At 50.7% G+C, this 26,310-nt stretch overlaps 1 protein-coding gene across 3 annotated transcripts; it reads right to left on the reverse strand.

Moving 5' to 3' along the window:
- Window positions 1–951: 951 nt before the first annotated feature.
- CHFR (checkpoint with forkhead and ring finger domains) lies at window positions 952–21,890 on the reverse strand. 3 transcript variants are annotated; one of them, XM_065889907.1, is made up of 16 exons: window positions 21,758–21,890; window positions 18,260–18,359; window positions 15,794–15,903; window positions 14,849–14,908; window positions 14,504–14,686; window positions 13,959–14,126; window positions 11,459–11,612; window positions 10,346–10,663; window positions 7,847–7,989; window positions 6,685–6,801; window positions 6,055–6,138; window positions 5,541–5,611; window positions 4,511–4,598; window positions 2,676–2,783; window positions 2,153–2,225; window positions 952–994 (listed from the first exon to the last, which is right to left on the reverse strand). In XM_065889907.1, exons 1-16 carry the CDS (start codon window positions 21,888–21,890, stop codon window positions 952–954), a joined length of 1,953 nt encoding a protein of 650 aa, XP_065745979.1. The 3 variants fall into 3 exon arrangements, with proteins under 3 accessions (XP_065745979.1, XP_065745978.1, XP_065745980.1); XM_065889906.1 differs by having other exon boundaries at window positions 14,504–14,722; XM_065889908.1 differs by lacking the exons at window positions 14,504–14,686; window positions 14,849–14,908 and having other exon boundaries at window positions 13,959–14,119; window positions 15,781–15,903.
- Between the last annotated feature and the right edge of the window lie 4,420 nt (window positions 21,891–26,310).

Raw genomic sequence — 26,310 nt, forward strand, 5'->3', positions numbered from 1 at the left:
AATCGTATTCCTGAGAAGAAGCAAAAAAGGTACAATTTTGCAAACAAACGTTAACGGGTGATTTCAACAACTGATAAAAAACTTTTTTTTTTTTAAACAATAAAATTTCAAGTATTATTCCAGATGACACGGCAAACCCACAGCAGGCGGAAAGGGCAAGGACTTGTGGAAGCTCTCGGTGGGAAGAAGCTGCTACTGGCAGGCCGGGGCACCACCAGGGACGACCTGCACCCCAGTCCCTGGGCCACCCCGGCCCCAGCCGCAGGGGAGGAGTGAAGAAGGCGGGACAGGTTGGCAGGGCTGCAGTTGTGCTGAGGAGCCCGGCGTGGCAGTGACCCAATCATGCCCTTGGAGCTGGGGTCCCTGGACGTCTGATGATTTTTCTTTTATAAACAGAAACATATGCTTATTCTTTCAAATATCATACTATCTCCCATTTTAGTCAACTTGTAAATTATAAGTTATATCATTTGTGCTACAGTTTGCGATATTTAAGTCTTATTAGGAGATGAGCACCAAACCTATGAAAGTGCACAGGTCAGCCGCTGTGTGCGCCCCAGCTGGAAACTTTGTTCCCTTCCCTCAAACAGCACAGCATTTCTGACAAATTCCCCTTCTTCTCCCAGGGCACTTTTCTTGAAGAGAGACGTCTGCTTTGACCGTGGCTGTGCGAGAGGTACAGAGAGCAAACCTCGTGGTCGTCTTCAACAGGAGGGGACGGCCGACAGCTCCTGCTCTGGCCCAGGGCTCTGGGCGCCACTGGTAGGAGTTCTCGCCGAGAGGGTCTCACTCCACAAGAGAAAGGTCGCACCAGAGTGCCCAAAGCAGAGACCCCCAGCGTCCCCTGAGGGGCACTGTGAAATGCTCTTAAAGCGTCTGTATTCAGTATTTTCCGAGACACCGTCATTGACCGGCAATACTCCCAAGCCATTGTGCTGCCTCCCTGGATGTTTAGTTCTTGAACCTGGTCTGTTCACAGATGTGATTGAATTTCCTGCAGGGAGACAACGGTGAAATACACAAGAGGGCATCAGAGACACGTTCAACAAAGGAATTCTGAATTGCGCCTGGGGGAGCTACAGGAGAAGCAACGCTGTGCTTGGGGGTTTGCAAGGGCTTGTCTCTCATACCATCAAAGAAACTAGTCCCAAACGCAGCCTCTTTTCTCCTTTTTTAAATTTTAAAATGTAAGTGGAACATTTAGGTAATTCCCAGAGATTCAAAGCATCCCCAAGGCACTGCGGGTGACCTGGCGGGGCTGACGCCGCCACCTCCTCTCCAAGAAGACGACTGTATCTTTGCTGCCCTGACCCAAGTGTTTACTGAGAAAGGTTAGCCTGTTACTGCTGAAATCTCTTTTCTTAGAATAAAATGGTCTCTTCCACACAGTTAATGCTCGCATACAAAGCAAGCCTTTTATTCCGCCAAATCGCTCCCTCAGAGGCAGCTGCCTTTCCGGAGCCCTCATGATGACTTCTAAGCCAGGGGCGCTCTCTCAAGTACTTCCGCTTGAGCCTCAAGGGGCTGTTTGGGGTTACAGTTGCCCCACACAGCATCCATCCTCAGGACTCATTTATGTGATTGCTTCCCTTACAGTTTGAAAGCGTAGGCGAGCCTGCTCCCATGGGCCACCGCGCGTGGCAGCGCGCACATCAACGTGAACAGCCTCTAAAGACCCCATGGGACACTCCCAGCGAGAGCCTGCGAGCCATCACGGCACCAAAGGTAGACCCAGGTGCACGGCGGCGTGGCTCAGGGTGGGAGTTCTCAGTGACCTCAGCCACGGATTCGGAAAGTGCTAAACCTTGAACGTGCGGGCTGGGGTTGGCCGCCTGTGCGCTGGACACATAGAGGTGGAGCGGGAGGTGAACGTTTGTATGCCAATGTTTCATGAAATGAGATAACAGAAAAGCAGAGTGTCTAAATGATGATTTTTTATTGATATATACTATGTGACTTTATAAAAGCATGACAACTAAATTAGTTTATAAGTAGAGAGCTGACTAGTTCACGCACATCCCTAAAAGCTGCGATATCAACTTGGCCAAAACGCTTAAAGAAGAGCACCTTCCTGTAGGGAAAGCGTGGGTTTGCCTCTCTGCAGGGGACTCCTTCAGCCCCGGCCCGGCCCCCGCCCCCGTGCCGCACTCACATTGCGTGGTGGGCCTTCACCTGAGTGCGGCAGTTGCGGCCCCAGTAGCAATCAGGACGGGACGTTACGGCCACTAGGGAGAGAAAAAAGTGAACACGTGTGACACACGTACCACACTCACAGACCCAGCCTAGTGAATTTAAGCCAAGGCCAAAGAGACACTGCAGCTCAAACGCACAGCGCTTCGTCACACTTCACAGCTCGTTTCCGTGCACTGTTCTCCAGGAATGGAAAAAAAGGTTCAACTGAAAACCCAGGTTAGAAATGAGATGACTCTGGTTGCCCATAGGACGTTTTTTGGGCATCTTGTTTTAGCAACCTGCTTCAGAGACCCAGAGCCTGAGCAGGCACCAGGCAGGGACGGCCCTGAGACCCGCCCGTGTCCCTGGCCAACACAGACGTCCGCTAAGAACACAGACAAAGGCCCACACAGGCTACCTAGCTATTGCAAAGGAGAGTAGGAGCCAATGCAAAGAGAACTGAGCTGTGGGCCAGGTGGGGGTAGGGGCAGGGGTCTCCTTACCCGGCAGCTCAGAAGCAGGGATGTTCTGCCGATACTGGTAGGTCAGCTCGCGGAAGCTCCGCAGGCCACAGCAGTAGCACAGCACGGTGTTCCCGGTGATTCTGTAATCTAGAAGGAACACAGCCTCTTACAAGCACGGCGGCAAAATAGACGCGGCCTTGCAAACTGCTTGGGGACCAGTGCATGATCCACAGACTGGCCGGAGACAAAGGGCTGGACATTTGGAACACGAGAACAAAACCAACCTAGATAACAACTTACTTCCTTACGGCAAAATAATTCCACCTGGATTAAAAATTCAAATATTCAAAAAAATCTAGAAAAGTACTAAGAGGAATGAATGTTCTTCTCTTGAGCTATTTCCAACTACAACATGAAAACCGAACGGCACAGAGGAAAGGATTTGTAAATGTGACTGCCTACAGTTTAAACATCACAATGGAAACACGTACAACAAAAATGAAATACTAATGCAATAGCAGAGAACGTATTTTCAGCACAAATGACAATGTGTTGTACCCTTAATTAACAAAGATATCACACAAATCCATACCTCCCAAGTTCAAATAGCCTAACATAAATATGGACCAAGGACACAGACAAGCAAATGGCCCGTAAAACAAAAAGATCTTCAATTTCATTAATAATCAAATATGGCAGATAAAACAATGATACCTCACCATTTGCCTCTTTCATATTTACAAGGCCTCGAAGGCAAACACGCAGCTGATGGGCTCAGGGGATGCTGGCCCTCAGGCCCCAGGCACACCTCAACCGTGCCTCCAGCAGCCCTGTTTATTATCCTAAGGGTACAACTGTTAAACCTACAGGACTGCATGCTTGGCAGCTTCAGTATTGTTTCACACAGTGAAAAGCTGGAAACAACTGAAATATTCTTTGCTAACGAACTGGCTACATGAACGATGGTATCAGGATGCTAACTAACAATCACGGTATAGATCTTTAGTGACATAGGAAGGGTCCAAGATATATTGGTGAGTGAATAGCTTATTAAAAGCATATCTGATAGGATTTCATTCATACAAATTATACACACACATGGGTACGTGTACTTAGAAGGGTGATCGTGAAAGTATTATCACTGGGTATATTTTTAGGCGGTGGGTTTCTAATGATTTTCACTTTATCCTTCAGACTTCCTTGTACCACTTACATTTTCTTTGTGAACCACGTCATTCTTATAAAAATAGCCATTAAAAAGCATAAGGACTTAAGACCCAACCACACAGAGCCGTCGCAGCAGAGAAAACCCAAGACATTCACTAGAATGTGTCCAAAAACAGCTTAGAAGGGTTCCCAGCAAACCTCTCAAGTCTTTCATAATAATTCATGTCTTAGGGAAAAAAAAATCACTTGCTGATTTTTCTGCACCCTCCCTTAGTGACAAAAATTCACACTTCACAATGCACTGGGTGTCCCTGGGAGAGGGGGCGAGCCTTCACTGAGTCACCCACGCACTGAGGGACAGGCACCAAGGACCGCAAGGGTTTGGGAACAACCAGCCCCAGGATGTCAACGCTGACAAGCGGTAGGGCCAACACCTCTCCAGCTGTGCCCCTTCCCTCCCCTGTGCGAGAAAAGATTCCAGAATATGTCATGTCGACTCAAACCCAACATAAAAAAAGAAACCCAAGAGTAGCAGGACCTTTGTGTGTGTCTGCCAGGGTGGGCGGAGGTCGCAGGTGTGAGCGAGGGAAAGCCGACAAGCAGTACTGCCAGCATGTGGCCTGGCGGGTGTGGCTGGTTCACCAGAGGCAGAGCTGCCCTGGAAAGCACCACTGTCGGTGCGGGAGAGCAGGCACAACGAGGCTTACCAGACAGCAGGAACGCTCCCCTCTGTAGAGCCCCGAGGCTCTCAGTCAACATGTTTTTCCACGTCAAACCCCTGGTGGCCAGATAATTCTGTAACAGGGAAACGGGCAAGAGAAGAAATACAAGCTTGGAGAAAGAAACACTAAAATGGCAAAAAGGATTGACATTTCATAAAAGGCCCTGGAGGGTGGGTAAAGCCAAGCACCTAAACGTGGTGGGCACTTGCAGAGGGCGAGCACTGCGTGCAGTTAGGGGGCCTGCTTCCAGGACCACAGCCCGGACGGCCCAGGGAGCCTCGCGGACCAGGAGGCCTGGGACAGACGTGGTATCACATCCACACACTACTGCACAAGATTTTTGTCCAAGGTGCTTCTTCTGAGTCTCAAAAGGCAGGCTAGCTTTACAACCTCGAGCGTAAGAGGTACCACACTCTCTCTGAAATTCTGCAAAGACATTCCCAGCACAGGAGCAGTGAGACACCTAACCTTGGCCGGAGTGGCCACAGTGCAGAAAAGGCCCATGACCACGTGACAAGGAAGCCAGGGTCTGGATCTGTGCTCTGCCCTCAAGACACGTGGAGCTGCTTGGCTCCTTCTGTGCAAACCTACAAGAAGGCGCCCTGTGGACATCTAGCCTGAGTACCGCCGTGCTGAGGTGCCTGCCATTCACCCTGCGGCCGATGCCGCACATGATCCAGGTGAAGGCAAGGCTCCTGGCAAGGGACTGATGTGCACGTTAAGCACTGAAGTTCTAAAAGCCGGCTGCCCCCTGCAATGTGGGAAGAGAGCGAGGGGCAGTCCTGGTTCCCCCCGAGGGCCGGCCGCGCCCTGCCCCACTCCGCGCAGGCCGAGCAGGAGCTGGAACTGTGGGATACAATTCCTGTGGCTTCCTGTGTGGCGGGTGTGAAGGAATACCTATTTGGGGGGAATACAGGGATAAGCAGATACAGTGGCAGCACTAGTCAGAAGTGCAGAGTCATGAGGTCACTGGCGGGTCCTGGAAGGCCTCCCGCTGGCCTCGCCGCGCCTGTACCTTCAGGACGTCCGACTCGTAGTTGTTGTTGCTCAGCACCCCGTCCAGACACCGGTCGCCCAGGTTGAGTTCTGTCAGGACGGAGGGAAGCAGTGTTATCCGTTTCATACACACTTTACGAAAGCACCGTTCACCCAACAGTTAAGATAACCAAATTTCCTTCATTATGGAGTCTACAAAGAATAAAAAGTTCCATGACAAAATACAACTTCAAACAGAGAAAAAGTAAAAGGACTTCCATTCCACTCCCCCCAGAAACAGCCAGTCTGTGCAGCCCCTGGTCTGGGGTCGTGAAGTCCAGATACGATTTTTTAGTGGGGGTGGTCCTCGTGCATGACTCAGCGTCCCCCTCACTGATGCTCGCAAACCTACGCAGACCACCAGGCAAAGGGACCAACTCATGGTGACCAACGTGGCCTCTCCCTCCTCAGGCACACGGCCAGCCCAGCACTGGCCTCAAGCGCACAAGAGAACAGGGGAAGATGGCGGCGATCGACGGCAGGGCCGGCATTACCGCAGAACGGGGCCAGGCAGCCGAGGCAGCCGGTCCGGGCACAGCCCCAGTACAGGTGGCAGAAGGGCTGCAGGCAGATGGCACCTGCGGACACAGAGCACAAGCACCGGTCACGCCATCCAGCGAGGAGAAGGTTCAAGGGACTGGTAAATAAATGACAAGCTCGATTTTCATAGTGATCCAAAGACTGTAAATTAAAGCACCATATAGTTAATCCATTAGACTTTAAAGTGACACCTTGGACCTGGGTTCAATCCCTAGTCAGGGATCTGAGGTCCAGAAAGCCACACAGTGAACAGAATAGAATGGAATAGAATAGAATAAAATGACATATTGGAGAACTACTGTGGGGACACACGTCAGATACAAGATCCAGAAAGAGAGCACCCCGTGTGTGTAAACTTAGTGTATGACGGGGGCGGGGTTATCAACCGGTGGGAAAAGATAGATTATTCAACGTGGTCCCGCAGAGACACCTGATGACACAGGTGGAAACAGCTGCGCCCCTACTTCACACCACACAGAGAAGTCCACGACACTCTTGAAACCTGAACTGGAAGGACACACAGGAGCTGCTCCGAGGTGGGGAGGGGCGCCGGGGAGACGGCGCACACCCACACCCTCACTCACACTGCTGGGGGGCGATGCGGGGGTCCCGCTCGCGCTCCGCCCTCCGGTCGGGCATGGGCTGGAAGCAGCAGGTGCATATGGCGTGGCTTCCTTGCAGGGCACACACGTAGTCCTGGGCTGTGGAACAGATAGGACGCTCAGGCTGGTGCCACCAGCACACGGGCAGCAAGAGCGGCTCAGACCGCACCTAGAGGGGCAGCTGTAAGGTATGCACAAGGACACAGACCTACAAGAAAACCCGGACAGAACTCAGGCCTATTTTCCTACCGCCAAGTGACGGTCTACCGCTCAAACTAAGAAGTTTAAATAGATTGAAAACTGACCGAAGTTATCTCCTGGTTCAGTAGTTGTAGCAAGATTTCAAAGATCACATGAAGGTTTTTTACCATTTCCCATAAAGGAAGGGCAGCCCAGAGAATAGTAAAGCGACTTCTCTAGTCCCTGCTGGCAGACCCTGGACCAGGAGCTGTGTCCACGTGGCCCGGCCCCCTGTCACTCACGCACCGCACGAGGCTCTGCCTGTGCACACTGCAGTACGGTCCCAGTGGGGCCTTCCACATGCTGCCCCAGCCATCCCTTCCTGAGGGGCCTACAAGGAAGCCCCCAAGAGCCATGGCACAGCATCGTGGAAGATGGTTAAGAACGTGGCTCTGGGTCGCAATCCTTAGGTCAGTGGCCTCTTGACAGGCTCAGGCTGACGGTGGCAGAGAGGCCAGGCCCTACAGCGCAGGACCACAAACCACAGTCCACGTGTCCACCTTCCCTTTCTTGATGGCACCTGGGAACCTGCCCACTGAAACGGGCATCGAACAGATAGCTCAGGGCGGCTCTGGTAACATCATGTCCTGTTGCTGGAAAGAGGCCAGTCCCTCACTGGAGGGGCCTGTGTGTGATGGTCCTTTTGGCTTTGGTGTGAGCACCACGGGGGATGCCGACTGCCCTGAGGTAGTGGGCTGGGCGGGGTAGGGGGTAAGTGTTAAAATCGGGACTGAGTCCCCGGGTGTGTCCAGGAGCCGAGGCCCACAAATGAAGTTAACTATCTGGTTTCTTAGCTCCAAACAGGTTATGAGAAGCAACGAGCCATTCTAGCAGAGAGGAGCCAGCAGAAGTGCCACCCGCTTCCCGAATGGTTGGGACAGCATGGAAGGTGTGGCTGTCTCACCTGTCGTGATGCTGGCGGACGTCGATGGTGCATCCCCAGGGGCCTGTGGTGCCCCTGGCTCACTGCCGGGCCCTGGGCAGGGAAGGGGCCGCCCCGCCTGCCTGCGGTACTCGGGGCACTGTCTGCACACGATGTACGGCTGACTGCAAGGGAAGAAAACCCGGAGCTTGGAGGAAAGAGGAGACACCTGCTCTGGCCGTGTGTAAGGGTGGTGGCAACGACGGCCCAGCCCCGGTGACGGGACAAGACCCAGATCCCCGCTCACCGGCCTTGTCCTGCCTGCACCTCAGCTCTGCACCAGCTGCTGCACCCAGTGTGTGCAAAAGGGAAGGATGACTCGGGCACATCCTGCACAGCAGCAGTCGGCAGGCTCTCCTCCCCGCCACCTCCCAGCCCCCCTTCCCGCACGTTCCCAGAGCCCTCGGCCACTCCTGGGGTACTGAGATGTCTTCTCCCTGCCCCTCGCCCCACTGAGCCATCCCTGGGGGCAAAGCCACCCTGTCCCCACACTGGGCAGGATGCGCTCTCACAGGTTTGATGCCCGCCCAGTGCACACCCTTCCTTTTGTTAAAATCTGAGCAGAACACGCCAGGGCTGGTGCCGCTGTCAGCAGGGGCTTTCACCCAGCTGTATGCACTTCAGCTGAACTTTCAAATCTGCAGACGGTAAAACAGAATCTGCAGGAAAGGCACGCACAGACTCTCCCCTCATCTCAGTCAGAGGACGACTGCCCAAGCCTGCCACCAATGGGAAGGACAGGCGAGACCTGACTAGAAAATGCAGAAACACTGAAGACATTCAGCCTCATATGTAAGAAAAACATATAAATGGGAATAAGATACCTGTTTGTCCCATTACTCTGAGTGTCGCAGGGATCACTGCTGTCCCTCTGCATACCCTGTGGGGCACCAACACCAGGACTCTCTGACAGGCATTTCATGACAGATGCCAGAAGTCCAGCAAGGCGTCCCCTCAGTGAGACTCCTGACCTGAGCATCCTACTTCCATGTACTTATCTCCAAGAATGGACTGGACATGTGCACTGAACTGTAAATGCAGGCCATGCACTGCAGCTTTGTTTGGAATTCAAAATATTACAAAGAATAAACGGTAAAAGGTAAGTATGTATGACTACACATATGTATGGCCAGATGAATACGTAATAAAATGTTCACACAAACCAAAAGTGATTTTTGGTTTTCTTTTTGCTTGACCATTATGTGCTAAGTTTGGGGGAAAGAAACAAAGATAATAAACTGAGGAGGGGGGAGCGGTTTTGTCTTTTTAAATTTTATGGCCTCAACACAAAAATTCATACCCTGGACTTCCAAGTCAGGAAACATCAACATTCTACAGCAGAGGGCTTCCCTGGTGGCGCAGTGGTTAAGAATCCGCCTGCCAATGCAGGGGACATGGGTTCGAGCCCTGGTCCGGGAAGATCCCACATGCCGTGGAACAACTAAGCCCGTGCGCCACAACTACTGAGCCTGCGCTCTAGAGCCCGCAAGCCACAACTACTGAGCCCGTGCGCTACAACTACTGAGCCTGTGCTCTAGAGCCTGTGAGCCACTACTGAACCTGTGGGCCTAGAGCCTGTGCTCCACAACAAGAGAAGCCACCTCAATGAGATGCCCGCACACTGCAACGAAGAGTAGCCCCAGCTCGCCACAACTAGAGAATGCCTGGGTGCAGCAACGAAGACCCAACGCAGCCAAAATATAAATAAAATAAATAAATTTATGAAAAAAACCCCAACATTCTACAGAAGATAAAATAAGGTCTCCTAGGGCTTCCCTGGTGGCACAGCGGTTGAGAGTCCGCCTGCCGATGCAGGGGACACGGGTTCGTGCCCCGGTCCGGGAAGATCCCACATGCCGCGGAGCGGCTGGGCCCGTGAGCCATGGCCGCTGAGCCTGTGCGTCCGGAGCCTGTGCTCCGCAATGGGAGAGGCCACAACAGTGAGAGGCCTGCGTACCGAAAAAAAAAAAAAAAAATGTCTCCTAGGATTGCACCCTCTGCCAGGTGACTGTGGCTTTTCTACAATAATATCCTAACAGATTGATAAATACCGCAACTTACGGCGCAGGACGTATGATCACTAGACAAGCTACAGAGAGTGAGTGCGCTTCTGCAGAGTCTGTCTCAGCCTGTGAATCAAGGCACTTGATGATGACTCAGCAAACAAAAGGGTGTCACTTACTGTGGCGATCCTCTCACAGTAATTAAGCCAAAGCATTATGCTGTCCACCCTGAACTTACATAGTGCGGTATGTTAGTTATATCGTAATAAACTAGAAAAAATATACAGATAAGCAACAAAATAATAGAATAAATATTCCACATATACAAAAAAAAGGGGCTGTTGCAGGAGGCAGGGCCGTGAGCAAGCCTCACCACAGTCACCTGGGCCACAGCGTCGCACCTCAGCAGCGGCCCAGACCAGCAGGTCCTGGGGAGCGGTCAGAACCGCCCCACCCGCCCTGCCCCCAGGAGGCTCACCTGACATCCGAGGACTCACTGTCCACGTCCGACAGCTCCAGCAGGTCCTCGGAGCTCCCCTCCTCGTCGGAGAAGGCCCTCCTGACCTTGGGCTGCAGCATGTCCTGCGTGATCCTGTTCCTGGTGGCCATGCTGCGCACGTCCTCCTCGCTGCGCCTCTTGTCCGGGTGCTGCAGCAGATATGCCTCCACCAGGTTGTTGAGGATGTGGTTTTTACAGATCCGCTCCACTGGACAGCGGCAGGTGGGGCACAGGGCAGAGCGCTCCATCCAGCCCGAGTAGCAGGCAGCGCAGAAGGTGTGCATACAGGGCTGCAGGCTGAGGGCACAGGACGGGCACTGGGTGTGAGAAGCAGGGACCCAGGGTCATGCTGCCTCTTTCCCCGAAGGAGGACGTGGCCCTGCTCAGACTGAGGTTCGGGTAAAAACAGAAGAATGGGCCAACTGCCCCCCGCCTCCCGCCCCCCCGATCTTCCGACTCCGCAGGGCCTCAGGCCTGTGCTCTGGGGCGCTCCACCCACGCCGTGGTGGGGCCTGTGGCTGGCGGGGCTGCACCTCGGCTCACGCAGGGGCACGCCGCCTGCCTTCCATGACCCGCCTGAGAAGCAGTCCCTGCGCAAAAACACGGCGTTCGGCTGCAACTGCTTCATCTGTGTGCTTGCCAGCTACAAGAGACCAGGGCCACGCGGCAATCTGTGCTCAAGGAGGACCAGGGACCACTGGAGGCCAGGGCCACCAGGGACGGGAAGAGCGGAGACACTGGGTGTGGGTGGCAAAGACCCGCATTTAAGCCAAACTGCAGACAAATTCTTAAGTTCCCACAGAGAAGCAAGGAGAGATCTTTGTTCTGGCACCTTCGCTCCACCTTAACTACCATGTTTCCTTAACCACGAGATGCTGGCCACTCGGTACAGCTCCCCTGCTCTAGCTGATGTGGACCTGGCGCCACTGAGGTCAGAGCCACTGCACGCGTCTCGCGGGCTCCTATGCAGCGTCAGTCACCAGGCCCGGCTTTCAGCTCGTCAGCCGCACAAGGAGAACGGCTACGGTAACATCAGCGGGCCTGACGCAGAGGCCAGCCCCGTCTGCGGCCCCGCAGGCCCTGCGCGCGCACCTCACACAGTCGTGCAGCAGGTCCTGGCAGATGATGCACGTGAGAGTCTCCTCCATCTTGTCTGGCTTCACGGTCACAGCTCTGACGTCGAGGGTACTGTGGGGGTCTCCGCCTGGGTCTGTGACCAGGGGCAGGTTCAGGGCGGGCTCCCCGTCTGCAAGGGAAAGGGACACGTTCTCAACATCATGACCATGGAGGAAGTGCACTCCATCTCTTGGTTTTACAGATGTCTTAACCTGAGGACAGGAGACCCAGTCCTCCCTGTATTTTTTTTTTTAATCTTTAAATTTTACTTATTTATTTACTGGCCACGCTGCAGGGCATGTGAGATCTTAGTTCCCCGACCAGGGATCGAACCCGCACCCCCTGCAATGGAAGCTCGGAGTTGTAACCACTGCACCACCAGGGAAGTCCCCTCACTGTATTTGTTTTTTTAACATCTGTATTGAAGTAGAATTGCTTTACAACGGTGTGTTAGTTTCTGCTTTATAACAAAGTGAATCCGCTACATGTATACATATAACCCCGTATCTCCTCCCTCCTGCTTCTCCCTCCCACCCTCCCTATCCCACCCCTCTAGGTGGTCACAAAGCACCGAGCTGATCTCCCTGTGCTATGCGGCTGCTTCCCACTATTTTACATTTGGTAGTGTATATACGTCCATGCCACTCTCTCACTTCGTTCCAGCTTACCCTTCCCCCTCCCCGTGTCCTCAAGTCCATTCTCTAAGTCTGCATCTTTATTCCTGTCCTGCCCCTAGGTTCTTCAGAACTTTTTTTTTTTTAAGATTCCATATATATGTTAGCATATGGTATTCATTTTTCCCTTTCTGACTTACTTCACTCTGTATGACAGACTCTAGGTTCAACCACCTCACTACAAATAACTCAATTTTGTTTCTTTTTATGGCTGAGAAATATTCCATTGTATATATGTGCCACATCTTCTTTATTCATCTGTCGATGGACACTTAGGTTGCTTCCATGCCCTGGCTATTGTAAATAGAGTCGCAGTGAACACTGTGGTACATGACTCTTTTTGAATTACGGTTTTCTCAGGGTATATGCCCAGTAGAAGGATTGCTAGGTCGTATGGTAGTTCTATTTTTAGTTTTTTAAGGAACCTCCATACTGTTCTCCATAGTGGCTGTATCCATTTACATTCCCACCAACAGTGCAAGAGGGTTCCCTTTTCTCCACACCCTCTCGAGCATTTATTGTTTGTACATTTTTTGATGATGGCCATTCCCTCACTATATTTTAAAGGGCATTTTTACAAAGGTTCAAAGTAAGTCTCATAATCCAGTATGTTTAAGTTTTGTTTTACAATAGTTAACAGCATAAAAAAGACACTCAGGATACACGGGTGAGAGATAAAGGCCAGGTGTCAAATAGCATTTGTGTGTAAAGTCATTTTTGTTTAAACAAACAAAAAATGTGACCCATATGCACACAGGAAAGTGCTGGAAAATACAGACCCTCAAATGTTACCAGGAGCTTAATTTTTTTTTTTCTGCCAGTGTGTTTTACTATTTTTATAATCAGAGATTAAATTTATTTTTAATTAAAAAAATACTTACAATTTAAAAAGTCAAATATTTAAAAGAAAACCAAAGCAGCAGCCCTCTGCCCCAGCCTGTCCTCAGCTTCACCCTCCCTCCTTTGGGGAAACAACTTTCGTGTCTTCTGTTTCTTCTGGTCCGGACCTCTGTGTCTCTGAATTGTCATGCTACGTTTAGGCTGATGGATTTTAGACATCATCTCCTGACATCATTAGAGCAGAGAAGGACTCTGCCCCTCTGGGTCTCCTTCCCAATATTATTCTAACACAATTATTGGTTCAGTATATTATTATGCTTAAATATTCACTGCTCACACAGTATAATTTTCTTCCTTATACAATTTTTCATTTCTCATAGAGTTAAAAGTGGCTCCATTTTCATACTTATTTTTATGTACCTGTTGCTGACTCATCCCACACCTCCCCAGGCCAATCAACTCAATTTTCCACTCAATACATCAGATAATGCAGTTTCTTCCCGAGGCCCTCCCTCCTGTCACACTGCCCCAATCCAGGGGAAGCTCTCAGGCCTGCCTCACAGCTACTGTCCTCCCAACAACATTCCCAGAAGTTTTTACAATCTTTTTAACTTTTACTTTTAAAGTATAGATTTTTCTCAAAATCACCTTTAATGTGAAGGTTCAAACTATCACTTAAAGATAATATACTCTTAAAAACTGGCTGCTGTATCAGGACAGAGCTGCAACCCCAGACTGTGGTCTCCAGACCAAGAGCATATCCTGACAGTAAACACAGTTCAATCCCGACGGTGCAGACAGGAAAGAAAAGGCCCAGATTGCCATCTGGAAGATGCTGAGGTACCACAGGTGTCAGCTGAAGACAGGGTCCTCCGACTTCTGCAGATGGTGGGGCCCCAACAGGCTCAGATGGGACGGTGCTGCCGGGGCGCCAAGGCTACACGCAACCACTGGACTCTGACCTGCTTTTACTCTCTTCTTAACGGGCTCCAAGTCCTCCTGGTCCTTGGGTTCTGACAGAGAAAAGGACGCCCCCTCTCTTGCTGGGAGAGCCAAAGGGAAGATGGCGACTTCATCACTTGCCACAGATGGACCACACCCTTTTGGGGAGACGTCTGCACCTCTCGAGCCTGTGAGAGGGACAAACAAGAGACATCCTGATTCACCTGCCTCAGAAGAAGAGACAGCAGTTCAAAGCGTCACTGATTCAAACCAGGCGCAGGTAATCCAAGATGTTAAAAAACAAACAGAAGAGTTCACTTTGTGCGATTTTTACAGTATATGAATTATAACCTGTGAAGAATACCACAGTATTGTAGTCCCTGGCCTTCAGCCTGTCTCTTGGGGATGGAACAAGACATTTACTCCTAGAGAAATCTTACTACTGACAGCCTGATGCCTGACACCACCTCTGAACTCCTCAGTGGTTGTCTGTCTCCATAACAATGCAGGGCAGGATTAGCGAACAAAGGGCAACGCAGCTACCACCCTGAGATCCCCATCTCACCGGAGCTGGAGGGAGGCCCTAGCCCTGCAGAGGTGGGCTCCATGGAAGAGGTAGAGGCCGTGGGGAAGAGGTCCGATGTGGACGTTGATGGCTGTGGTTCCTCAAAGCACACCTGAGTGGCGGGTGGCGATGGCAGGACCTGGGGATCCTGGGGGTCGTCGCCTCGCCCTGCACCTGAGGTATCTTTGGTCACGTGGAACACGTTTTCTTTATTAGCTTCTGTAAGCACAAAGAAGCAGGAGCATAACACAGTCGGGGCGCAGGGGGAGCTGCTGCGTCAGAAATACATTCCAGCGGATGAAGAGTCAACGCACGCACCCGCTCCTTTGCGAAAATCTCACTTACCGAAGGAGTCTTGCGTTACGCCTTGCTTTTCATGGAAGGATTCGTAGAGGTATGCCACGTCTGAAGGAAATTAACCGAACCGGAGTGGCGTTTGCCACACGTCAGGAGAGCTCATCTTTCTCTTCTGCTCCCTCCCATCACCTCACGGTCACTTTGCCCTTGTTGACTAGTTCGACTTATCAGCTAGTAACCACATCCGCCGGTTTAAGGGATTTTAAAGCAAGTGATCCAAAACATCTGAACCAAACTTAAAATAAGCCTCAGAAAACCATCCGCTGTCAGGAGGCAGACTAAGGCAAGCAAAGCGATGAGGAGAAGTGAGCCTGTGTCTTGTCATTTCAAACCACCAGGACCGGACACAAGATCCTTCCCTGTGGCCGGGGGCTGGCTTTGACTGCTGAGGACAGTCTAGGGGATACCCGCCCTCTTCTTCCTATTTCCGGGGTAACCTTCGAAGGACTCCCCTAACTCTCCCTGTCCTGCATCATTCTTCTCCCGCCAACACAGGCGCAGATGCTCAGAGCTGGAAAAGCCCTCACGGAATATCCCGTCTAACCTTTGCTGTCTCCCGTAAAGCCTCCCAAAGCAGAGCTGTCCGTGGCCTCCAGCCCCCATTCTAGGCCTTATTCTCCTCACTCAGGTGCCCTCCTCACCGCCCCCCCCGCAACCCGTCTCCCCGGCTACCATATCGAGACCGTGGCTCATGGCCACAGTGGCATTTGTGAAGAATGGCTGGGGCTCAGCCCACGAGGTCAACACTCCCATTCTTCAACAGACACTACCCACACCAAGAATGTACATGAACGAAAAAGGGGACGCAGCTAGTACTAACATTCCTTCAGGAAATACCTGCTTCAACAGCCTCTTCCCACAATGCTTCCCCGCTGTGGCAGGGTCCCCTGCTGCACCACCCGTGAGTCCAGCCCAGGAACCCCCCTCCCTTACTGTGTTCTGGCTCATTCTTCCTGTACACCAAGTAGATGACGTCCCCGGTCTGTAAAGGGCAAGTCTGCTTCTTAACAACCTTCAGCTTGTTAATTACTGTTCCGTTGGTGCTGTAGGGACAAGAAAAATCCAATTTATCCTACTTAAAACAACTTGGAGTTAAAATTTTCCTTTTCTACAGCCAGTAGGAAAGCAGTTCAATACTACCACTTTGCAAATGACAGAACACTCATAGGAATGATGTAAATACTCGTGCCACCTTACAATTCTCTTGAGAAGAACCTTGCCTGTTGCCCCCCACTCACAGCCCAATGGTGTGTCAAGTGTTTTAACGCCTCCGCTGTGCCAGCCCCACGTTCTCCTCCTGGTGGAGCCCTGGACGCCCACCAGCAGCACGTGCTCTGATTCCCAGCTTCTCTCTTCTTCTCTCTCTCTTCTGCACCACGCTCTGTCGACAGGCCTACCCCTGCTCCGGCAGCCGCGGCCCAGCTCAGTTCACTCCTCACAGGAGCACTGACCCTCCTACGACATGGGCTCTGGGCAAAAGCAAATCGACGCAGGGCTACCGAGGAGAAGATGGCGCGGTCCCTGCTGCTGGGAAGTCACTCCAGTTAATCAGGGACCACAGTGCCTGATGGGAAGGCACGGCCAGGAGACACCAGGACCTCAGTCAGGCGGGACAGGAGGCACCTCCCTGAGGAGGGGTTCCCGCAGGCAAGGGGAAGAGTGCACCGGACAAAAGCCAAACTCGGCAACTGAGCAAGCCCTCCCCGCCCCTTTCCAATTTCAGGCACTCAGTCCACACGGGCCCCAACTCCACGGCCCCACTCCTAAGGCCCCCAGTGCTGAAGAGGCGTCGTCACCTTTCCCTCTGAGCAGACTGCCACTACTTTAGATTTCTGTAAAGGGCCAGGCAGGAAATAGTTCAGGCTGCACGGTCACGCTGTCTCCGTCCCAACTCCTGCAACCAACAGGTGGCAGGTCCCTGGAGGGCTGGGCTGCCTTCCCAGTAAAGCCCCACTTAGAGACCAGCAGAGCTGCTGCAGCACTGCCGCGGCCTCTGCTGCCAGGCTCTCCCCACGACCTACCCTCAAGCTCTTTCTAACCCAGAAGTCTGATTTCACTTTTCCGCTTAAACCCCTCGGTGACTGATTTCACTTTTCCGCTTAAACCCCTCGGTGACTCTTCACTGCTCTCAGGCTAACGTCCAGTCTCTCCAGCATGGACATCAGGGTCTTCCTGATTGCACCTCGGGGCCTCTGCACCTGCGGCTCCTCCCACCTGGAACACCCCCGCCCCTCCAGCCACCTCGGCCAAGGAAGGCAGCAGCTCTAGAAGCTGGAAAGGACAGAGGATGGCTTCTCCCCTAGAGCCCCCAGAAGGAGCTGACGCCAATGAGACCTGAGATGGACTTTGACCACCCAGGCCTATAAGATCACAGATTTGTGCTGTTTTAGCCACTGAGCCTGTGGTAATCGTTACAGCAGCCTTGGGAAGCACATACTATCCTGTGGCCAGGGTGGGAGAGCCAGGGCCTGAGGCAGAAAGAAGACTCCGGAACCAGCACTGTTACTGTACATTGTGCTGAGAAATACAGGACTTGACCTGCTACCTATCAGAGGAGGAAAAGCAGCATCCGTTCTTCCTAATAAAACCAAATTCCTGGTCTTCTATCCCTCAAACTGCTACTTACCAAAGAATCTCACAGCACTTGACCTTCACAACAATAAAAAAAATCACCTTGTGGGAAAGGCGTGTTCTCAACACACTGTTGGATGGCCATCCGCCACTCACACCTTCCACCCAGCATTCCTTCCCATAAACTTACCCCAGCAAAATCATCAGACATGAATGGAAAGGGTTTTGGAGGAGAGTCACTGCAGTGTCATTTATAATAAGAAAAAGTCAAAATAATAACTTTCCATCAGTAAGGGAGCTGACAAGTTATTATATAATAATGAAAAAGACGAGATGGACCTAGACATACGGACGTGATGAGCACTCTGCAAACATTCCAAGTAAAATAGATACACAGTATAACAGTATAATCTCATTAATACAAAATAAATATGTATGTATTGTGTGGGTGAGTGGAATTTTGGAAAGCTTTTCACTTTCATGTACTATTTATGTGGTATAATAATAAAAAAAAAAAAAAGAAAGACTTCTTGATTTGGGGAAGTCTAACTTGAATAGGTTTGCAAGAACCCAAAATGTATCACTGCCTTTTAAGTCTTATTTCTGAGCTATTTTTGCTTTAACCTGAATACATTTAAGAATGGTCACAGACACCAAAGTGTCACTAAGTAGCCCATCCTGGAAACCAGAAAATACATCTTCCAATACCCGGAGACCCTATCGGACTACTGAGCTATAGAAAGCAGGCCCTTGTCTCTTCTCTGCACTCATTGGCTTCAAGTCGGCTTCCTGAAGCTACAAGAGGAAAGAAGTTCAGAAAGAGCTTACCTGGTATCTTCCAGCGACACCTGACCAGATTTTTCATCCACTATAATTTTACAGTGATCTCCAGAGACCAGTTTATTGCCGGGGAATGAAAGGTCACAACCTAAAACAGTGAGGGGGGCGTGCTGGATACGACCGTGGGTACCGGGCATAATACCGCCCTTTGCTTAAACAAAGCATGCGGCTGGAAGTCAAGACCCATGTTGTACCCACTTACGGAGACAGCACTTAATCAAGTACAAAGAAACTTTTAAAAAAGCATTTAAGTGTTAATCCAAAGTAAGGGACAGGGACTATGTCTTGAACCTTTCTGACTCCTCCTTACCTAGAGGATATGCGCCATCAACACCTCCAGCTACACATCAGCTGCTTCTTGGTGACATTTTTACAATATGCACGCATATGCAGATAGCCTGGTAAGTATTACAGAACTTTAAAAAAAACTATGGGGCTTATTAAATATCTTCAGTATCTTAGTCCTTAATATCTTCTGTGTAACCTAAGGTTTCATAAATCATCACAAAATTAAAGCAATGACAGAGTCACAGAAAATATGAATGAGTAAATTATCATAGGCACATGTACGCATTTAAGAAAATTTAAAACAGAAGAGGGATGCATCTATAGCTCAATACAATTGTTATACCCTCATCAAATCCAAGAGGAAAACCCTCAAATGCTTTGTTCTCTCCTTAAATCAAAAGAATAAAAGTGGGCTTCCCTGGTGGCACAGTGGTTGAGAGTCCGCCTGCCGTTGCAGGAGACATGGGTTCACGCCCTGGTCCGGGAAGGTCCCACATGCCGCGGAGCGGCTGGGCCTGTGAGCCATGGCCGCCGCTGAGCCTGCGCGTCCGGAGCCTGTGCTCCGCAACGGGAGAGGCCACAACAGTGAGAGGCCCGCGTACGGCAAAAAAAAAAAAAAAAAAGAATAAAAGCTTTCAGGAGTGTTTTAATACTGAGTCACTAATCTCCTTATAACAGGTTTGCACCATAGCTACTAAGGTTTATAGTACCTTTATTTTATTTTGGGCCACGCCCCGCGGATTGCAGTATCTTAGTTACCTGACCAGGGATTGAACCCGTGCCCTCGGCAGTGAAAGCGCAAAGTCCTAACCACTGGATCGCCAGGTAATTCCCTACAGTATCTTTATTTTTTAATAACCAAACGTGGGAAGCAGTACTGGTACTCGTCAACTGGTGGTGAATTAATAAACACACTGCAGAACACCACCCAGCAACAAAAAGGAACAAACTACTGATATATGTAACTGCCAAGGATGAACCTCAAAAGCACCAACCAAGGGAAGGCAGCCAGACCCAAGACTGTGCTGCAATACAGTGTGACTCCCCTTAGACGGCATTCTTAGATGGTCTCCTTGCAGCCCCAGACCCAGGCTGGTCACCAGGCTTTGTCACTGGAGTGGGGTTTTACTAGGCTTCTCCACACCTGAACATCTGCATTCCAACCGAGAACTGAAATACCTTTGCTAAAGTTCTACTGTTGGTATTTGCCCTGCTTGTCGTTCAGTTGGTTACTCTCTCCATGGTTGGTACACATCTCTGCCACTCCCTGAGAATGGGAAGCTCTTTGGGAAGGCGAGAACCCCTGCATCCTTCCACACACGTCAACTCATCTCTCCCTTTTCCTCAAAATAAGGCCTTGTATATAGCAGGCGTGCAATAGTTTTAAAATAAATCTAGTTCTACAACCTGAAACCCTATCCCCCAAAGTGACTGTATTTAGAAAGAAGGCCTGTAAATGATAAAAGTTAAATGACATCATTAGGGTGGGGCCTTAATCTGATAGGGCTGAGGCATTTATAAGAGGGAGACGCCAAAGATCTCTTGGTCCAGCAGGCCAGGACACAGCGAGAAGGCAGCTGCCTGCAAGCCAGGAAGAGGGTTCTCACCAGGAAACAAACTGTCACCCTGATCTTGGACTTCCTAGACTCCAGAACTGTGAGAAATATACTTCTGCTGTTTAAGCTTCGTGATCTGTGGTATTTTGTTATGGCAGCCCGGGCAAACTACGTTTTGCTGGAAAGGTTAATATATTCAAGGAAAGGACTTCCATTAAGAATCAACTCAACACCACATTTTTGCTCCTTGTATTAGCATGTAAAATGATACTACAGTGTTGTGTTATAACAACTATGGCTAACATTAAGTGCTAACTCTTAGCCAGGCTCCTTCTAAGCACTTCACTCAGGATCTCCTTTAATCTTCACAGTGACCCCATGAAGTACCTACAAAGGCACCGGAAGGTAAATTGGCCCAAAGCAGGTTATGCGGTGGTGGTGATGCTGGTGGCCTAGGGGGCGTGAGGGTGGTGGTCTCCAGGCTTCTGCTCTTCACCAAACTTCCATTCACACCAAATAAAGACAATACATCTTGAAAAGTTTCTAATGATATGTAAATATTTTTAAAGTTGTAAAAAAAAAAAAAAAGTAACTTGATATTGGGATTTAAGACTGGCTCCCCAAAAAACCCCAACCAAAAACCGGTACAGGTGCATGATGATGGGTAAAATGAAACCAAAGAACATTTGCTTTTAAACACTAATCTTTCTCTTTATCTCTTGCTTAAAGTATAAAGTCAGTGTGACAACTTATTAATTTGCAGAAAAACGAAATATTTTTGTTGGCCTGATCAGTGCACTTCACTCCCAGTAGGAAAGCTACAAGGGAGGTTAAATCATCAGATGGCCGCTAGGAGTTTAGAGGCAGCAAGCGTGGGGGGCGGGGGAGGGCTCTTCCTCTCACTAGTTACAGGACTTTCTTCAAGGCCGTAGCTTCCCACGTTCATTACATCAACAAATATTTGAGCAGCTCTATTCTAGGAGCTGGGACTTGAGATCTTTTTTTTAAATGTAGCTGCCTACGGCTATAAATTTCCCTCTGAGCACTGCTTACCTGCATCCTCTAAGTTTTGGTACATTAAATTTTTATTTATCTCAAAGTATTTTCTAATTTCCCTTTTGATTTCCTCTTAGACCCACTGGTGGGTTAAGAGTGTTATTTAATTTCCACATATCTGTGGATTTTCCGGTGTTCCTTCTGCTAACTTATTTCTAATTTCACTCCATTAAGGTCGGAGAAGATGCTTTGGGTAGTAATACCCTTGAGAAAACCGCATTCCAGGGGATAAATTATTGCACCTACTTCATAACGTTGCAGTGAAAATTAAATAACCTGCATGAAACACGCAGAAGTAACTGGGCCGATCAATACGTGAATAAACGGCAGCTGTTACACGACGGCCCATTCCACCGGAAAAACCGGGCAGCAGAACGCGCCGCGCCCAGGAGCCTCCCACAGCCCAGTGGGCCCGGTCTCGCCCAGCCCCCGCCCTCAGGTCCCGGCTCGGCTCCAGTCCCCCAGCACTCGGACCCCGTCGCCCGCCCCCATCCCGGGTCCGCGGTCCCCGCCCCCGTGCCCGGACCCGTCCCCGGCTCGCCCCCAGTCCGTCCCACGTCCCCCATGCCCGCTCCCCGCCCCGCACCTCTTCTCCGCCCGATGGTCCACTCCCGTTTCCTCAGGAGGACGTGCGGCTCGCCCTCCTCGGCGCCCAGGCGGAGAAGCCTCCCCCAAGGCTGCTGCTGCGGCGGCTGCTCGCCTTCCCCCGGCCGCTCCATCGGCTTCACATCTGACGAGACCCGGAAACGTCGGGTGAGACCCGGCCCGCGAAGGCAGAGGCTGCGGCCCGCCGCTCCTCCTCGGCGCCCGCGCCACGCCGCCGCGGCCCGCGCCGCCAGCCCCCGACCCGGGTCCCGACGGCCGCCCGCGCCCGCCGCCCTCTTACCCCCCGCCCCGCGCCGAACCAGGAACCGGCCGCTCGGCTACCGCCGCCGCTGTCAACGGACATCTCGGATCCCTCAGCTGATCCGTGAGGCGGGGCCAGCGGCGTCCGGGCCCTGCGATTGGCTGGTGGTGGCAACCACCGAGCGCGGCGGCTAGAGCGGAACCTGGCGGACTGCCTTCGAGAGTGGACGCGTGGAGGCGAGCAGAGCGTGCGCAGACTGGAGGCTGCGGGGCTGGACGCCCTCTTTGATGCTGGCCGGGACGATTTGGTGTTCCAGGATCTCGGAAGTAGCTGCGGTCAGCGCCATGTTAAGTCGGGGCAAAAGGGACGGAGTGATTTGGGCGTTGGGCCCCGAAGCAAATTCCCAAAGCGGTGTTGGAAGTGCAGAGGGCGTTTAGATATGCAAAGGGACGGCCCGCCTTACAGATGACGAGGTAAACGCAAGTCGAAACTTTCGGGTGCCAATTTCCCCGCGATCGGAAAGTTGGTAGTGCCCTGGGAGAGCTCTGGAGAGCGCGAGCATCTCGGTTGCGGGTCTGCACCTCTTGGAGGGGGTGGTGCTGTCTTTCGTTTTTAAACGCGCGTTTCAGTGGCTCAGCGATTCCGCTTCCTGGGGTCTAGCGGCGTTGCGCTTTGTGTGCCCGGGGAGGATGCCCTGGGGTCTTCCGTGCCGGGCGCGTGGGAGTGGAGGTGCGGGTCGGCCAGATGCCGAGTCGCGGAGGGGCGCCGTGCGGCCCCGGGCTGCGCGGTTCAGAGCAACAAGGCCATGCCTGACCGACGGGGACCTCGAGATGGAAGTAGAAAGGACAGATGTGTTCGTGCGCTCATAAAAATAATGTGAAAGGACAGAAAATAGCAGTGGCTGCCTCGTGAGAGAGAGCAGAAGTCAAGGGAGTGAGGGAGACATCTTTCGCTCTGTACTCCTTTGTGTAACTTAAACATCATTTGTAATATTTACCTTTTTTTCTTCAGATAAAAAAATGTAACCATTCTTTCTCTGAGACTGTTTTCCAGTATTGTTTCGTGGGAGACTGAGGTTACTGCACTTGCTCTCTGAACCAGGGCCTAGCCTGGCATCAGGAGTGTTTGGAGGGCCTGTGTTAGTCTACACAAGGCCGACCTGCTGCGGAACCAGGATGACATTGAGCCGAAGGAACAGCCCAGGCTTCTTGGGTGACAGGCTTCCAGACCTCGGGGACAGTGAGCTAACTCAGGCCAGAGGCCCATGTCAACTTAGTCTTTAAAAAGCGCATCTCTGCTGTCCGTCTCAGATTCAGGACACAGGAAAGGCCAGAATTTAAAATTCCTCTGAAGAAATTTGGTTTAGGGGGAAAAGAAGCGAATCACAGCACCCTAGCAGACTCTTTGGGTGTTGGGGGCAGTAGGTGCCTGGCTAATCAGGCCTTTCCGTTCAAATGGAAGCCCTGTTCTTGGGATCACAGCTGGTGTAGCCCCAGCAGCAGCTCAGCTTTACAAGAACTGGCAGCTACTCTCTGGTTGAAACCTTATCCTCTCTGCCCCTCTCCGTCACCTCAGGCACATTCACTGGGTCAGTAGGGTCCTTGCTTCACAGATGTTCCCTTAAAGGCTGGGCTTAACTCACTCATGGTTTGGCTTCGGTGTCCAGCAGGCCACAGTGGCTCTCCAGGTATGTAGATACGAGAGCAGACATAGTCTCCTCGGTGGACAGAACTGAAGGCCGTTCTCATAGCTCTGGCCAACACTCACTTTGATCTTTTGGCCCTTGAATTGCCGCCAGTGGTCTAGCTATCTGGTCTGTCACTTTGAAGAGTGCTGACTGACAGATTAAAGACATTATTCTTTGGGGCTGCATACTGTAAAAACAAATTGTGGCTGCCTATCAGACTGTCTAGGTCAGTCGCATAGACACCCATCTTTGATGGAAACAAACAGAATTAAGCTATGAAGCCTGCCTCTCCCTGATCACTGACTACCACCTGCAGTAGTCATCACAATGGAAATTCCAATGTATCCCCCATCATGGACTGGCAGAAGTGGAGGATTTTACGCTCCTGATGTAGAAGCCAGCAGGTAACTTGGAGGTGGCAAACCTTATGCCTAGTCCACTGAGGGAGCCTTGTACCTCCTGCCAAAAGTTGGCCCCTTGGTTTTGTGTTAAAAGAGGACACATTATTTGGGGCATTGATCTCCTTACTCCTGGAAAACTATATCTGTCCTTTGACCCCTTCTCAGGGCTACCAGTGATGTCTCACCACTGCTGACACGTTTTCAGAACGTGTTACCAGCTAATTCTGGACACATTGACTTGGCCCTTGAAATGAAACGAAACTAAGCTCTCATCATGTTTTTGATTGTCTGGCCCATTTGCCACCTAACAGTGGTCCATCTTTTGTAACAAAGTCTATACAACAATGACTTACAGTCAAGGTAATCAAGGGACCTGCCAAACTCCATCATTTCCTGTTCTACTCACCTGAGTTGGGTTGTTTGGTTACTGTATTAATTTCCCATTACTGCTGTAACTAATTACTGCAAATTAGTGGCTTAAAACAACACAAATTTAACAGTTCTGGAGGTTAGAAGTCCAAAATGGGTCTCATTGGGCTAAAATCAAGGTATTGGCAGAATGGATTCCTTCTGAAGGCTCTCGGGGAGAATCCGTTTCCTTGTCTTTTCCAGCATTCCTTGGCTTATGGCCTCTTCGTCCATCTTCAAAGCCAGCAGTGCCCCGCTGAGTCTTTCTTACCAGGCTGTATCTCTGTTACTGTCTAGTACCTCCATCTGTCGCTTATAAGGATCCTTGTGATTAAATTGTACCCACCTGGATAATCCAGAGTAATCTCCCTATTTAAAGGTTCATAATTTAGTCACGTATGAAGAGTCACTTTTGCCATGTACGTTCCAGAGAATAGGAAGTGGACATAGTTGGAGGCCACTATTCTGTCTACCCCAGTTACTGAACTCTGCTGTTTCTAAATAGGGATCATCTCCATTTGCCTGATTCCTGGATAATGTTCAAGAAAAAGTGGTAGGGAGATATGTGACGTTATACGGACTATTTTAAAAATTTTGGTATCCACCTTGACCATTCCTGGGCATGGTGCTTCCTTGTTTCACCCTCGAGCAACAACGGGCAAGCCTGAGTGTTATCCCTTGCAGGTGGCTCTCCAGAAGGACTCATAAGGGATGAAAATAAAATCTAATTCTGGTTCGTTCAGCTGAATTTTCTTGTTGCAGTGACACAGTCTTGAATCATGAGAATAATAATCGCTTGGCTGGGTACACTGCTTTCTGATTTCCCTTTCACTGGCCCACATAGGGCAAAGTGGGAGATACAGTGAGTCTCTGAAATTTTTGGAAAAATGCCTTTGTCCCAATCCACACCTTCATGTGAAAAGTCTGGGCATGAATTTGGGTTAATTGTTGAAAAGATAAAGTTGTAACTTCTGAATACACTGATTGTGTAGCAGTGAAGAGAGAGCAACAATGTTGGTGATTTGGAGCAGGGTGACCCTTAGACCCTGGGAGGTACAGGGAGTTCATGGGGCAGCCAGTGCTCTTTTTGCCCCCTCATCCAGCACTGATTCAACAGCTGTAGCTGGCAATCTGACCTGCAGGCAAACTTGTCATGCCCACCCATAGCCTATAAAAACAGAAAACTGACTCCCAGATTCCAGTCCAAGGTGTAAGGAGCTTCAAGTTATCTCTCCCAGCCTCACAACAAGAAAAAAGCTGAAGAAGCTGGAAATCAACAGCTCTTCTCAGATCTAACAGATAATTGACCCCAAAATTGTAGAGACAGAAAAATACAGGGAATCAAAACTTACCAGAGCAGAAGCCACTACTGGAGCCAGTACCAGGATATTAAAACTTACACGTTAATTGGAAAATGGCCAGAGGCTCAGTGTGGACAAGCTTGAAAGTTAAAAACTCCAGGGGGTGCCAGTCTTAGAGGGGTCCTCACACTTTTGTTAATTTTACTCCCAGCAACCAAACACCCCCTTGTGCTCCTGGTAGGGGCAGGAGAAAAGTAAAAATTTTGAATATACCCAGAGTATTCTGTTCTCCTTCACAAAAGTCTGCCCTCAAGGGAAACTATTCCACCAGAACCTAACCTACTGGGGTTTTATTGGAGCCTGCTTGACAGAGGGGAAGGAGAGAACCCAACTCAGCCTCCTCCAGCCTGCCTGCCACACATGGGAAGGGCAATACCCAACTCCAGTCTTCTCTAGCCTTCCTGTCTCACCTGAGGTAGGGGAGCTTGGAATAGA

The sequence above is a fragment of the Phocoena phocoena genome, chromosome 13 (assembly GCF_963924675.1).
Source record: "Phocoena phocoena chromosome 13, mPhoPho1.1, whole genome shotgun sequence".
Taxonomy (NCBI): Eukaryota; Metazoa; Chordata; class Mammalia; order Artiodactyla; family Phocoenidae; genus Phocoena; species Phocoena phocoena.

What these genes read in the sequence shown, in the direction of transcription:
- CHFR (XM_065889906.1), bottom strand. Translation starts at nt 21,890, where the DNA reads ATGGAGCGGCCGGGGGAAGGCGAGCAGCCGCCGCAGCAGCAGCCTTGG. An exon ending in CTGCCTGGCCCCGTTCTGCG is followed by an intron (nt 5,612 to 6,054) that starts GTAATGCCGGCC and finishes CCGTCCTGACAG; the next exon opens with AACTCAACCTGGGCGACCGG. An exon ending in GGGAGCGTTCCTGCTGTCTG is followed by an intron (nt 2,784 to 4,510) that starts GTAAGCCTCGTT and finishes TGTTCCTTCTAG; the next exon opens with ATTACAGAATCACCGGGAAC.